The sequence below is a fragment of the Diadema antillarum genome, unplaced genomic scaffold, assembly GCF_040938485.1.
Source record: "Diadema antillarum isolate AM-2024a unplaced genomic scaffold, OU_Dant_1.0 seq00001612_RagTag, whole genome shotgun sequence".
Lineage (NCBI taxonomy): Eukaryota > Metazoa > Echinodermata > Echinoidea > Diadematoida > Diadematidae > Diadema > Diadema antillarum.
Window position 1 is genome coordinate 714,070 of NW_027272325.1, and position 15,178 is coordinate 729,247.

The following is a 15,178-nucleotide window of genomic DNA, read 5'->3' on the forward strand; positions in this document are numbered from 1 at the left end:
ACTCCAACAAGTGTAGTGGCTATCCTGTCCCACAGAGGGGGGATATATTCCAAAGGGTCAATGAATAGAGTCTGAAACAGAGTCGTAGTTTGCGATCGCCGCGTGCCGAGTCACACTTCTTGACATCAAAGGATCACATATTTTTCCCACTATGTTCCTCATGATGTTGGAATGATCACAACTTTATCACATCAGTGACAGGGAAGAAAGCAAAAAACATTGAGGGTTAAGAACAAGCTCCATAAGAAAAATACCGGTACATCAAAAGTTGTGTACATCTTTTTTTTAAATAACACTCAACATGGAACATTCTTCTTTGGTCAGTAATTCCCCTTCATTTTAGAATATTTTTCTTAATCTTCATCCAAAGGACAAGAAAGAATTTCCTGATGCATATTTAATTCAGAGGGTGTAATAACACTAATGACATCTGGCTTATGATATGGGTACAACAGGGATTTAGGTGACAGAATAATAAAAATTTTCCCCTCCCTGTAACCTCCACAGATGAGAAAACAGGTATACTGTAGTTCGAGCAAACAAGTATTTAACTCAAAACTCGACCTTATGAATACAAAGACACAACTACCTATACAGCTCTCTCGTGCATTCAGTACACAGGCATTAACTCACCCTGGACAATGGGAGAGAGAAAATCGCTCAAATGGGCTAAAATCAATGAAACATGTGCCATTTCTTGCACAAACAAAGGGGGGGGGGGGCAGGGCACTCTTTCTCTCTGGGGCTTTTGTCCAGCTTAACTTCACTTGAACACTGACTTAAGTTATTAGGAGGTTATCTGTGTAAAACCCCAATAAAGCTGACTTGTCATGTACCGTACACATAGAATATAATACCCATGATGTACCGTATATCAGGTACCTCTTTTTTTGATTATCTGGATTTCATCAAATGTAATTTACACTTTTTGTCTATCTTTGAAATACAAAAATTCCAGTTACGTTAACAATCTTAGCTAATGACATGATCGTCACAGTCTAAGTCTTTAAGGAAACCAAAATGCTTCATTCGCATTCTAATGGTTTGATTACACAACACTCTGTGCAAGCACAGGACACAAAATGTACACTCTACAAGTGTCAGAGTTGTTAACTCCAGTTTACAGGGCTGTACATCAGAACTGTTCCCCACAGCCAGATTCTCTCAGACAGCTTAAAAACTAATCCGCATTTAATAATACAACATACTAAAACTAAGAAGCCAGCAAGCTGAAAATAATTATGGCCAGCTATTATATTTCTCTCTATCTCAGGTATTTATCTCTCAGGGTCCCACTATTGTTAGGACCTAGTCTGGGGTACTCTGTGAGTACAGTGACACCTGTATGACTTCAGATCAGTCTTTGTTCCAAGAAATCAATAAAAGAATGAGGTCTAGGGTCTGTTGTGTGACCAATAGGTTTTGTGAAACCAAATTCTCTGTGTTCTAGAAACTGATCTGGTGCAACCAGATGAAAAACTAAAAGGGCGTATAAAATGTAGTCATCATGGTTATGTCATAATGTCCAGCTACAAAGTGCATAGATTAACTTACCATAATATGTGTATAAAGATATATATATATATATATATATATATATATATATATATATAGGTAAACAGAAAGAGACAGGTAGAAATATATGTCTAACAGGCTAGAGAGATGATAGTGCACACATAGTAAAATGATAAAGGGGGGAGGTTTCCTCCCTGGGTACACAAAACAAATGCACTATGCAGTAATCTCAAACTGTTGGGAGTTTTAGCCCATTCAAATTAAATCTTAATTGTTATATCACTGTAAATATTCACATGGGACCTACAGATGAAACAAAACACAGATACAGAAAAAACACTTCAAAATTAGACCCCCTTAATGAATTTAGAATGTTGCTAGTTTGCTGCTGATTTGAACTGTAATTGTAAAGTGTGTGAGCAAATTTGTTCTCTTCCAAATATTTCATTTGTCCTGATAACTGCCTCTTATATAGGCCTAAAAATAACTGGGTGACAGGAAAATACTACACAAATATATAGATAATACTTTTACAGTATGGAAAAATTAAAGAGAAATCGAACGGAAAACGTGTAACGATTGCAAGATCACAATTTTAGGACAGGGCAATAACATTCGGAAGACAACAAGAGCATATCGTATCATACGACCTTGTACAAATTCTATAAGAAATTGAACTCACCGGTTTTCTCGGAAATAGCTTCCTTGCGTGTACAGAATGATGAGTCAAAACGGTATGATCCTAAAAATGAATATGAAAGGAAAAATGATAGTCCTCTTGCAACTGAATAAATACAATAAATCATTTATGGCTATAACATCATCTCAAATCATCACGATGAAATGCAAAACACTCCACGCTGATGACGAGCCTGAGATGTACTGATGGATAATGCGGCTAGCGAGTTTTTATGGATCATCCTCACCGCATCTTCACCGGCACAATAGGCGATCAGCGACGCTGCGACAGAAGCGCTCGCTGTGAAAACAACTGCCTGTAGAAAATAAACCGCGCGTGCGACGGAGATCGTACTCGACAGTCACATACACACACTCTCACATAGTACACACCCCACACATTATCACACACAGCGGAAGCATGCTACATCGCGCATCGCATACATACGACAAGCCTTGTTTACAAATTCGCGCTTCATGTCGATTTTTAGTCGGAAGGTAGCGCCCTTTACAAAGGCGTTGCAAACATTGTTGACATTTTCGTTGTTTTTATAGACATAAAAATACTAGTACATGGTGTAAATCTCGGACTACTCAAATGATTACTGGTATGACTCTTGCTGTTTCGGGGTCTGAAATGTAGAATGACATACTTTATTGATATGCAGGGATAAGACTATTTCCAGCTTCAAAATGAATGAAAAAGAGATATTACATCTGAATCCATAACAATGATCCTAGTAGATCATTACTATTACTCGTGAGTAACTTATTTATGTAACTCATTTATTATGCGACAGCGCGCTACCTAGCGTATCAAAGGCGCTAAATGAGCACTCCCGCGATCTCAGATTCACTATATTGTTTCTAAAAGTAAAACATGAAAGAACAAAGATCTCTTTCAGGCGTTATATAAAACAAATAATAAATGTTTTTCATTCGTGCAATGGACAGAATATTTCATTCGGTGAAAAATGAACTGGTTGATCCATTCACCTCATGAAATATTCTGTCCATTGCACTCATAAACATTCAATTGTATACCGTTACCTGCATGCATACAGCCATGTGCGCCACCAAAAAAAAAGACAACAAAGAAACAAAACAAAACAAAAACGGTAGCCCTTATTGCTAGTATACATGAACTTAATATTTTCATTATTATTACTATTATTGCTATTATTATTATTGTTATCATCATCATCATCCTCATCAATTCAATCATCATCATCATTATCATTTTTGATTAGGCCTATTACGTATGTATTACTGTTATCATCATTATGATATTATTCTCATTGAATGTCATAATTATCATCATTAGGTACCCTATGTTCATCGTTATCATTAGGTCATCATTGCTTGAAGCGATCGAGTCTCAAATAATATGAATTTTGTGCAAATGCGGATGCTATTCAATTTCTGCTTACTGTAACTCATGTAGACTTGTGGATTCCTGAAAACTCATCTTGATAAGAAAATAATGAATTTAGTCAGGAGTCAAGCTGTCATAGGACCTATTTCATGAACAATGAATAAATAAAACATTAAACAAGAGTATCATATCATCTGTGAATTTCAAAATTAATTTTTCGAGACTGATAATTATCCCAAAGCCCCCACCCCCATGCAGTTAGCAGTGATTTTAAGGGTGCTATTCGTTAATCCGAAACACACAAATACCCTATACCTAGAGGTTTGTTAATTCGAAAATGAAAAACTTTGAGGGTTCGTTTATCCGAACATTTGTGGCTTTATTCCGAAGGTTCGTTATTCCGAAGGTTCTTAATCCGAAAATGAAATAGGTTTTGCTATTCCGAAGGCTCGTTTATCCGAAATGATGTAGGGTCGGTAACGAACCTTTGGAATAAATAGCTTTATTTCATGTTCATATTAATGAACCTTCGGAATAACGAATCTTATGTCATTTTCGGATTAATAAACCTTCGGAATAGCAAACCTCATCACATTTTCGGATTATTTTCGGAATAACGAATCTTCGGAATAACGAACCTTCAGAATAACGAACCTTCGGACTAAAGCACCTTCGGAATAACGAACCTTGGGAATAATAAGCTGTATATTCAATTTTAAACCCTGGACTCGGTGCGCATGGAATTTAATCATGAGCTGGAGTGGGGGTCCTGTCAATGTACTGTACCAGTCAGTAAGCTCTCATATTGTGTAAGAAATTGGTGACTTACAGTAATGTCAGGTGAAATTTGCGCCAAGTATAGCTGAGTGTCTACTCATCACGGAGAACCCTGAGGCTGATGTTTATTAATAGGAACTGTACAGTTCTGGTCGAGGTGAGGATTTAGCTTTTAACGTTTTGCGAGATATCCAGAAACCACTCTATGAGATGTCAAAGAGCATGCAATCTAAGGGGTACAAAAGTTTATTTGGTGAAAATCGGTTTTGAAATGGCTGAGATATCCAAACACAAACTGAAATAACGAGATCCTAAAAAAAAGGAATGGCCTGTCGCCTTTTACTATTGTCACTGTTTTGGATATATCAGTCATTTGAAAACATATTACATCAAATAAACTTTGAATCCTTCTTAGAATTACCTGCTCTTTCATATTTCATAAGAGATTTCTCATTATCTCACTTAGGAATGTTATAAACCTGAATCCCCACCTCAACCAGTAAACACTACTGTACAGTCCCTTTAAGGTCCGAGTATTTTCCTTTTCTTCTCTTTTATTCCATCTTCTTGCTGACCTGAATGGGAAAAATAATGTAATAATTAGCTTCGTCTTTTCTTCACTGGTATGTGAAAGTCAAATAAGTTATTCTTCAATGATGATATCAGAAGTATAAATTGGCAGAAAATGATAGTAGAATACCAACGGCACAATATGCCTTCACTTGGTTTTCATCTCACCTCCCTGGTCTCACCTCCCTGGTTTGACAGACCTATTGGAATACCTCGGTCGATGCCATCCAGCGCGCCAGGGTGCTTATTGAAACAGCGCCATCTATCGAAGAGTGTAACTTTATTGTCGGTCAGCAGTTCTAAGGCCACCGGTCATACCAGGGAGGACTGCACCTCCCTGATTTTACTGTGTTTCTAACACCTCCCTGCTGTGTTCGTTATGTACGTGGTAATTTGTTTATTGACTTTTATCGCACCTAATGTACGCTTGATACAGAGTAATTGCATATTTTATCACAATGTACGTAGGTATTCATGTAGTGAGTGAATTGATAAGTTTGACATTTACATATCTACAAACCCGTTACAAACGATTCGGTGTAAAATCGTTTAAAAACACCGGCAATGAATATCAAAGGTGAACTTATGCTTTTGTTATAGCCTATCAAGAAAGAGGGGTAAGCTACTCCATATCCTCAACGTAATAAGGACAGGCTGCATAAAAATCTATGGAAATTGATGATCCTGGTAAACACGACGTCTTAACCGAAATTTTATATGAATTTTTACTTCTCTGCAATGGAACTAGTTCTGCCTTTTTTCTTCTCGTCAATCTCTGGCATTATTGTCTCGATTATTATTTTTTTATTCCAGCACTCTGCAGACAGAGCTCAAGGAGTCCACTTCAACAAGATTCTAATGCATCATAATTCTAAATATGTTTTCTTTTTTTTTCACTTCAAAAATGTTTCTGGTGCATCATAATTTTAAACATGTTTTCTTGATAACTTGTCAAGTAAGACAAAGTTACACAACTATTCAATGGGTCCATCATTTTTTAAATAATATCTTTCGTCCTGCCAAACGTCTGCTTGACACTCTTGTGATATCAGTCATTAATGTGAAGATTTGGGCATTTTAACATGAGGCATAGTATTCGTTGATTAAGTGAGAGTCGGTCCTAACAACTGTAGCTGCACCATTGCAGAGCATCATTTAGCTCAAAGACGCCCTCTACAGAATTATTCGTCAACATGCCTCGGTGAGTGTCGTTAGCGGCCTGGATCTGTACGGACAGGGCAGTTCTGGTAAGTGGTTATACAGTATTTGTCTATGTCTGCAGAATAGTAATGACGCTGTGTAAAGAATCGATAATACTGGTATTCATATCCAGTGGCGTATCTAGGGGGGGGCAAGGGGGGCACGTGCCCCGGGCGCCACTCCCCGGGGGCGCAAAAAAACGAAGAAGAAGAAAAAAAAAAGGAAAAAAAAAAACGAAGAAGAAGAAAAAAAAAAGAAAAGAAAAAAAAAAGAGAAGAAGAAGAAGAAGAAGAAGAAAAAAAACTCGCCCGGAAAAGGGGGGGGGGGGGCAGAAAACCAAATCAAACAAGACCAAAAAAAAAAAAAATGATGCCGCCGACAAAATGACAATGTTTATTGTGTTCACACAAGAATTCCATGTTCTGTAAGTAAGCTGAAGTACAAAAATTTTCGGCTCGCTCGATGCGCTCGCTCGCCAAAATTTATATAAAAAAGAAGGTAAGAACAAAGCGTGATGATGACATGGACAAAATGACAATGTCTATTGTGTTCACACATGTCACTTTATATTTAGCAGGCAAATGTTTCACGGAGCAGCGGCTGCCATTTCTTTCGTTCTGAAGCGATCGCCAATTGGATCAAAAGAAGGCGCCAACGGTTTCGAACATACGGGGGGGGGGGGGGTTGGGGCGCAAAAAAAACCCCAAACAACCCAAAACAAACAAGATAAGAACAAAACGTAATGATGACGCGGATATATACAAATTTCGGCTCACTCGCTCGTACTAATTTAGAGTATTTTTTAAAGTCTTCAGTTTGGGTCGTCACTATATCTCGTAAGAATTGTAAGATTTAATAAGCAAAAAATGACAAGAATTTCATGTTTTGTAAGCTGAAATACAAAGTTTTTCGGCTAGCTCGCTGCGCTCGCTCGCGCCAAAATTCATCCCCAAAAAAGAGATAAGAACAAAACGTGATGATGACGCAGAAATATACAAATTTCGACTCACTCGCGCGTACTAATTTAGAGTATTTTTTAAAGTCTTCAGTTTAGGTCGTCACTATATCTCGTAAGAATTGTAAGATTTGATAAGCAAAAAATGACAAGAATTTCATGCTTTGTAAGCTGAAATACAAAGTTTTTCGGCTCGCTCGCTGCGCTCGCTCGCGCCAAAATTCATCCCCCAAAAAGAGATAAGAACAAAACGTGATGATGACGCAGAAATATACAAATTTCGACTCACTCGCGCGTACTAATTTAGAGTATTTTTTAAAGTCCTCAGTTTGTTGGTATAAATCGTTATCGTCGTCACTATATCTTGATTAGAATAGTAAGATGTAAAAATGACAAGAATTCCATGTTTTGTTAGCTGAAATACAAAAATTTTCGGCTCGCTCGCTGCGCTCGCTCGCCAAAATTTATTAAAAAAAGAGATAAGAACAAATCGTGATGATGCCGCGGAAATATACACATTTCGGCTCACTCGCGCGTACTAATTTAGAGTAGTTTTTCTAAGTCCTCAGTTTGTTGGTATTAATCGTTATCTATAAGGCCGTCACTATATCTTTATTAGAATTGTAAAATTTGATAAGCAAAAAATGACAAGAATTCCATGTTTTGTTAGCTGAAATACAAATTTTTCGGCTCGCTCGCTGCGCTCTCTCGCCAAAATGTATAAAAAAAGAGTTAAGAACAAATCGTGATGATGCCGCGGAAATATACAAATTTCAGCTCACTCGCGCTTACTAATTTAGAGTATTTTTAAAGTCCTCAGTTTGTTGGTATAAATCGTTATCGTCGTCACTATATCTTGATTAGAATTGTAAGATTTAATAAGCAAAAAGTGACAAGAATTCCATGTTTTGTTAGCTGAAATACAAAAATTTTCGGCTCGCTCGCTGCGCTCGCTCGCCAAAATTTATCAACATTCATTACATTTAAATCACCCTCAAAAAGACCCCTTTTAAGTGCTTGAAAAAGTACATCATGTGGACTGTGTTTAAAGTCCCTACTGGGATGGGGTTGGGGTGGAACACTTTTTCAGAAATTAGCGGCGCAATTTTCGCGCTTGCCCCGGGCGCCGTTTTCCCTAGATACGCCACTGTTCATATCATATTCTCAGTGGTTACTTTCTGATGAATGTGCCAAAATAAACGGAAAAAGCACGATTATCTCGCAGCTGATGGATCGAATTCGTTCCGGTTTCGTCGATGTTATTGGAATCTTATACCGTTGCGACAAAATTCGGCAACCAGTGTGCACTTGACGTTAATAACATTTTGGTTTGAATGCCTTCACAAGAGAATGTGTTTGATGCTACATAAGGCATATAGTTTTAAAGCATATCATTTGAATCAGTTGTGTCAATTTTTCAAAAGAATTCAATCCATGGAGTCGGCTTGTTTCGTCTAAATCTGTAGTTTTGTAGGAGAAGCAGGTGTAAAATCCATTCAATGATCATCGGCACACCTCGTATTCGTCTCCTCCCTCTACTCTTTTTCTTCCATGTATACAGTGCACATGATGCAGAGTCACACACGCACGATACAAGCACGAAAACACACTATACTCAACATAGTTAATATACAGGTGACTTGGAGACCGACAGTCTTCTTTCGGTATATCGAAATTTCATTGGAGTCGAACAAATTATAAAGCGTTTATGTTAATAATAATTTTGGGATCTGAATGTGTATTTCGTTGTGACGAAATTTCGTTGCAACATGTGTTCGTCATATTTGGAGTGCACTGTACTTTACAAATAAGGATGATGTGTACTTATACCGAGTAAAATGTCACCGGGTAATAATGATGATGATAAGTTCTTATTTACCTAGGGTAGCCTCTTCAGTGTTGCCACTGCTCTACCAGAGGGCTGTGCCATCATTATTACCCTAGCGTTGCCAGGTACCCATTTATACACCTAGGTCGAGAGGGACACAGTGGGTAAAAACATCTTGCCAAAGGACGTTCAAGCACTGGGCGGGATCCGAACTCGGGTCCTCCCATCGGTAGTCGGGAGTCTTATCCTCCTATGCCACAGCGCCCCCACCGATATGCATCACTTATTACAAAAACGACAATGTAAACCGCTGTGCTCTAAAATTCTTCCCGTCCTTTTCTCTCCTTCTCTCCCTCTGTTCCCCCTCCCCTCCCTCTATCTCTCTTGTTCCTCCCTCCTTTCTCCCCATTCCCCAGTTCCCCCATCTCATTCTTATGGTGGCCGTGAAGTACGCTCGACAACAGGTCATGTGCGCAGTGAATTTTGCGTCCAGGTCGCGAAATTCGCGATTTGGGACGCCAAGTTCGTGACTCGGGACGCGAATTTCATGACCCGGGACACGAACTTGGCGACCGGGGACGCAAAATTCGTGTCCTGTGGTCGCAAACTTCGCGACTTTGGGTCGCGAATTTCGAGATTTTGGATCGCGAAATTCGCGACCCAAAGTGACGTGACCACAGGACGCGAATTTTGCGTCCCCGGTCGCCAAATTCGTGTCCCCGGTCGCCAAGTTCGTGTCCCCGGTCGTCAAGTTTGTGTCCCGGGTCACGAACTTGGCGTCCCAAATCGCGACCCAAATTCCAAATTCGCGACCTGGTCGCAAAATTCACGGCGCACATGGCCTGTTGTCGAACGTACTTCAGGGCCACTATACAACAGTTTATAGTGTATATACCAAAGTAGGCTTTATGATTATGCAAATCATGTTGTACTCCTGAAACCAATGATAGCTCGGTCATAGTAATAGTTCACATTTTAGTTTTTTTTTTCTTATTTGGCACTCTTACATCATCTGGTCTTATCTACTATCCGTTCTCCGTTTCTTTTTCACAAACACTGATTACTCGGGGCTTACAGCCAAACAAGCTTGCTTTCATGTAGGTCCCGCCATACTTTTCTTTGATCAACCCCATCTCGATTTCGAATTTGACCAGTTATTACATATGATTACTGTGTTATCACCATGTATATTGTTGTGTTTTGCACATTGTTTACAAGGTGAAATAACTTGTTTGATTTCTGTTATAATGTCCATAAATGAGAAGTATGGAAATAAAATGAATTGAATTGAATTGAAAATCTCTCCAAGCCAGTTCTCAGTTGTTTACAAAAACCCGAGTCTGCACCATGCACAGACTTTTCAAAACATGGATTATTATTTTTTTTTTAGTAGAAGAATGAATGCCTTTGGCTAAGTTTGTAAAAAAAAGAAGACACGTTCATCTGTTTATACATTCCGATGTGCATCTAGTTCATTCATACCTGAATAAAATTATATAATAATAATGTAATTTTCGTGAAGCCCTATCCAGTTTTTCAATGACTCAAATAAAGGTCTATTACTAAAGAAGTTCTGCAATGACCTTTAAGTGCTCAGATTGTAACTGTGTACTGACTTATTCACCATTCCTTTTTAACAACTCTAACGTTCATACCCATACACATACACAGACCAGGGAGGTCACCTCCCTGCACAGACCTACTCATTCATACGTAGATTATTTCACGCATACACATAATACGAGAGTCTGATTCCGCCAGGCTTGCATCATGCAGATGCGACAGCTGATGTAAATAATTATGCTGTTCAATTCCCTCCATCTGGTTCCACGTCAAAACATGTGTGATTGATTTCTGTATTCTGTGTCGACAATACTTGCCCCATGCATTTCAGTGTTGTTTTGTATATCAAAGCACGTGTTCCTATACATGTACGTATTGTATACCCTCATATTGAGCTTGCACTGTGATTTGAGGCTATGTTGCTGAGAACACTGTCTCACGTATTGAGGCGTGATTTGGATAAACACGAAATGGATCAAACATTCACCTGGCCTCAGGATTACTGAATTTGTATACATTTAGCTATCATGATGTAGACTACCCCTCTTCTAATTCTTCCTCTCAATTTCTCCCTTCCTCTTCCCGTCTATCATATACATTTATGAAACCTACGAAACCTAAGAACCTAACAACACAATTTATGCATATGTATTTTGTAAATAGATACTGTAATATCAAATGAAACCAAACAAGCCGTGGTGTCATACGCGTATCAATCAAAAAAAGATAATGCGCTGTGCTGTCTTCATGTGATTTTGAGGACATGGTTATAGGTATAGATTGTACCTGATTATACGCAAAATGGAAAAAAAAATATCAAGGAATGGCAAACTGTATCAAGCTGATGTTGAAGTGCAGCATAAATCAACGCTTTATTGTTTTGACTGCAATTAGCAATTAGGCCAATAATCTTGCCACTGTGTGATATCTTTCCGAGGGGTACACCACTTTCTTATTGATTGTCCTTACTGTACAATGACGACAAAGTGAACAACTGACATAATATATATGTGTATATATATGTATATGTATATATATATATGTATATATATATATACACACACATATATATAAATATATATATATACTCTCTAAAAAATTGAGTGAAGATATTCACTCTTAAAGGAGTGAATACAAAAGAGGGTGAATTTAGAGTGAAATTGGAGTGAATTGTGAGAGAAAATGTTCATTTTCACTCAAAATTCACTCTTTTTTGTATTCACTCCTTTAAGAGTGAATATTTTCACTCGATTTTTTTTAGAAAGTATATATACACACACACACACACGCATATATATATATATATATATATATATACATTATTATATATATATATATATATATATACGCAGAGGAAGTTTTAGTATTTTAATGACAGATGAAAGGAAATAAAATCACTCGTTTTGTTGTGATTATATGAAACTCGTTGTTTAACGAGCAAAATTTATTTCTATTTCTATTTACAAACGGTCCATGTCATTCGGTCACGTGGGTTTTTTGATGCTGATGATGATGATAGACGGCGCTGGTGCTAGAAGTATCAATATTGAATATAAACCAATTTTGCTGACATTCTTGCACTTTGATCGATGGTGGTCTCACCATGAAGTGGAGACAACTGCCGGATCTAAAAGTGGATCAGTGGCTGACATGAAGAGCCCATGCCAGAGCAACTACAGTGTCGGTGCTAAAATGTCGATCTAACCGGAGTGTGAGAATTTTTTTTCGACGATGATAATCTAAAGAGTCTTTGTGGATGTTCGCGCTCCAACCCGACGACGACGATTTACGCCTTGTTGAAGTAGAACTTGGCCACGGTGCCGTGGACGTCGACGGTGGAGACGAGCTGGTCGCCCACGAGCTCACGGCTGAGCTTGGCGCCCTTCTCGCCGGTGAGAACCAGGCGGTCGCCATCCCATGCTGCGCTCACCTAGAGAGGAGCAAACATAGAATCAAAATTTAGACAGAATAAAGGAAGGCCTCACAAATATCTTCATTATCATGAAATAGTACCTGATAGCTTCCTGGCAAACAGTGAAGTATTGTATGACTCAAATTATTAAATCTGTTTGATGCAGACCAGTTTGATGAAATTTGATCAGTGAGATGCGTGTCAATGCATGACATGAAAGATTGTGTACAACGGGCTGAGCACATATAAATGTTGATTGATATTTATATGAGTGTTTCATGCCATGCTGGAGAGTAATAAGCCCGAGACATTCTAATACAATCATACAATCAGCCCGACTTTCTCACCACACCGCCACGGTTCCAATACGCGTAACAAACACTCCTGGAACCATACCAAATAAAACCGAATCAAGCACCAATTATCATCACTAAAGGATCACTGACAGCACAAGCGCCAGCATCAATACTAAAGCACTCACTATTATAATTTTCAGTGGTGTCAACACCAGCACAGTCATCGGGGCCACCATTCGTACCAGCTCGTGCTCCACCAGCACCTTCAGCCAATTTGTACTCCGAGTATCACAGACACTAACGCAACACAATCGCCATCGCATTTACTATAAGTGTAATCATCACCAGGACAACAAGCTTCAACGTAAATGTTATAGCCACAACGCAGCGGACATCGGCAACAACACATATCAGTACCTGTTCCACAAGCCCTAGTACAGCAACCACCAGTTAGTCCTACCAGATACTATCATCACTTTCAACTCAGCACAAACACCACCATTCCCACAACAATCCCAGCATATATCATTACAGCCAACATCAACAGAACCATCACAAGCCCTAACACTACAGGCACCAACGGTCTCAACACTACCATCACCACAAGTCCCAGCAAAGCTAACACCACCCTCAATACAACCAGCACCTGATCGCTATACTGTTTCCAACGCAACAACCACCAAGTTCTGGTGTCATTACAAGCGCAGGGATACAGACAATGTTATTGGAGCCTTCAACAGCGCAACCGAGGCCAACGACACAGCCAGCGCCACGAAAATTTAATACCACTATCGGTACAACTTATCGATGCAATCGCCAACATCACAGTCAGTATCAACATCGAGCAACTACCACAAACAATTGCAGCCGCAGCCACACGGATCGAATCGGGTTGTCGAGTTGCTTTGGGCTCACCTTGAGGGTCATGGTGCCCATCATGAGCTCGGTCTCGAAGGTGGAGCCCACGGTGAAGGTGGTCTCGCGGGCGCCGCGCTGGGCCACGGTGTTGATGGTGAAGTTGTCGCCATCCTGCTTGATGCTCATGGTGAGACCGCTGATCTGCGCGGGCGGGCGCTTGTCGGCGGGGATCTGGAGCTTGTCGAGGACGGCATCGAGGGAATCGTGCTTGGCCAGAGCCCAGTTTCCGCTGAAGTTAGGCATGATTGTTGGTTGATGGGATGATTGACGGCTGGTGACGGGAAAGAAGAAGGAAAAAAAAAAGAGGTACCGGTAAACAAAAAATGCGATATTAGTCTTAGCCCTAACAGACTCTTCTTCTACCAGCATTAAGCTCAATTCGTCCGTAATAGGAAAATCCTCTTAAATTCACCCACAAATCATAGTACAACCTGAGCCTTCTTGACTTCCAATGTATACATCATAATATAGTTCTTATAGGAAATGTGAAGATCAATCTATCGAATGCAATTCAACATGAACTACTCTCAAAAAGTGAAAAAAGAAGATTAACAGGATGTAAATATCAAATCTATCGCGAACAATAAGCAGTGTAACTAAGCAAAACCGTGACAAGAGCACGAGCCCACAATCTTCGTTAAACGATAGTTACTGAAAGACTATAGCTCAGACTAAGAAGTCTAGAGTAAGTTTTTTCCCAATGTTGGCGAAAGACTCTTCTCACCTGACGAGAAATGAGAGACCGATGTACAGACACGAGGACCGTTTGTAGCAGCAGTGGGACGAGACTGAGTTGGCGTGTCTTTTTATCCTACCTAATCTTATTTCGGTTCTTGATAAAAAGCGATACTAGCCCTTCGCATCTCATTAAAAAAAAGAGGGGTATAGCGAGGTACTGGTTAAACTGTATTCCGTGGTCTTGTGATGTTTTTGCTTGGCACCTGTTTGAGTATAAAGTTCAATATTTGCCGTTCGTGATGTCTGATTGGATGAGAGCAGGTCATATCACTTGTGACGTGACCCTCTTTAGAGCGTCGGTGTAGGTGTAAGCGACGCGCTGTGGGAACCCTCGAAAAGCTAGTGATTAATTTAGCGCCGCAATAGCTATCTCCCTATCAAGTACTGTTATGTGATTTTCAAACATTGAGCTACTTTCTGAATATTGTCAGGTAATCTTCTTTACAGGGTGATATCACGTCCTCTCTCTTATGTCGTCATGAATGACAGGCAGATAACTTTCAACGTTGATATACTGTACTGCCCAAGAATCGGCAGATCATCGTGCTATCTTATTCTTAGCTCAGCCCTTCAGCTTCATCAAATCAGTTCACACAGAAATCAAATATTGACAGACATGTCTGAGTCATAAGAAAGACACAAGCAGTTTGAACAAACGGGTATAAATTTTAAAAGAGAAAAAGCTGGTCTCATGTCCTACTTATAATTGTAGCTATAATCAGGGACCTACCCCTGTATAGGTCCATGCTTTAATCTTGATCGATAGAAGTGGATGCTTGAAAGTGACATTGTAATGTATGTAGCTGTAGGTGGACATTATGACAGAGCGTCGTAAATTCAGGGTGATACATCT

The 15,178-nt window shown here is 39.4% G+C and overlaps 1 protein-coding gene across 1 annotated transcript; it reads right to left on the bottom strand.

Moving 5' to 3' along the window:
- Positions 1–11,877: 11,877 nt before the first annotated feature.
- On the bottom strand, positions 11,878–14,450 carry LOC139711115 (fatty acid-binding protein, intestinal-like). Its single transcript, XM_071623031.1, has 3 exons — positions 14,312–14,450; positions 13,585–13,858; positions 11,878–12,391 (listed from the first exon to the last, which is right to left on the bottom strand). Exons 2-3 carry the CDS (start codon positions 13,828–13,830, stop codon positions 12,248–12,250), a joined length of 390 nt encoding a protein of 129 aa, XP_071479132.1. The 5' UTR covers positions 13,831–13,858; positions 14,312–14,450; the 3' UTR covers positions 11,878–12,247.
- Between the last annotated feature and the right edge of the window lie 728 nt (positions 14,451–15,178).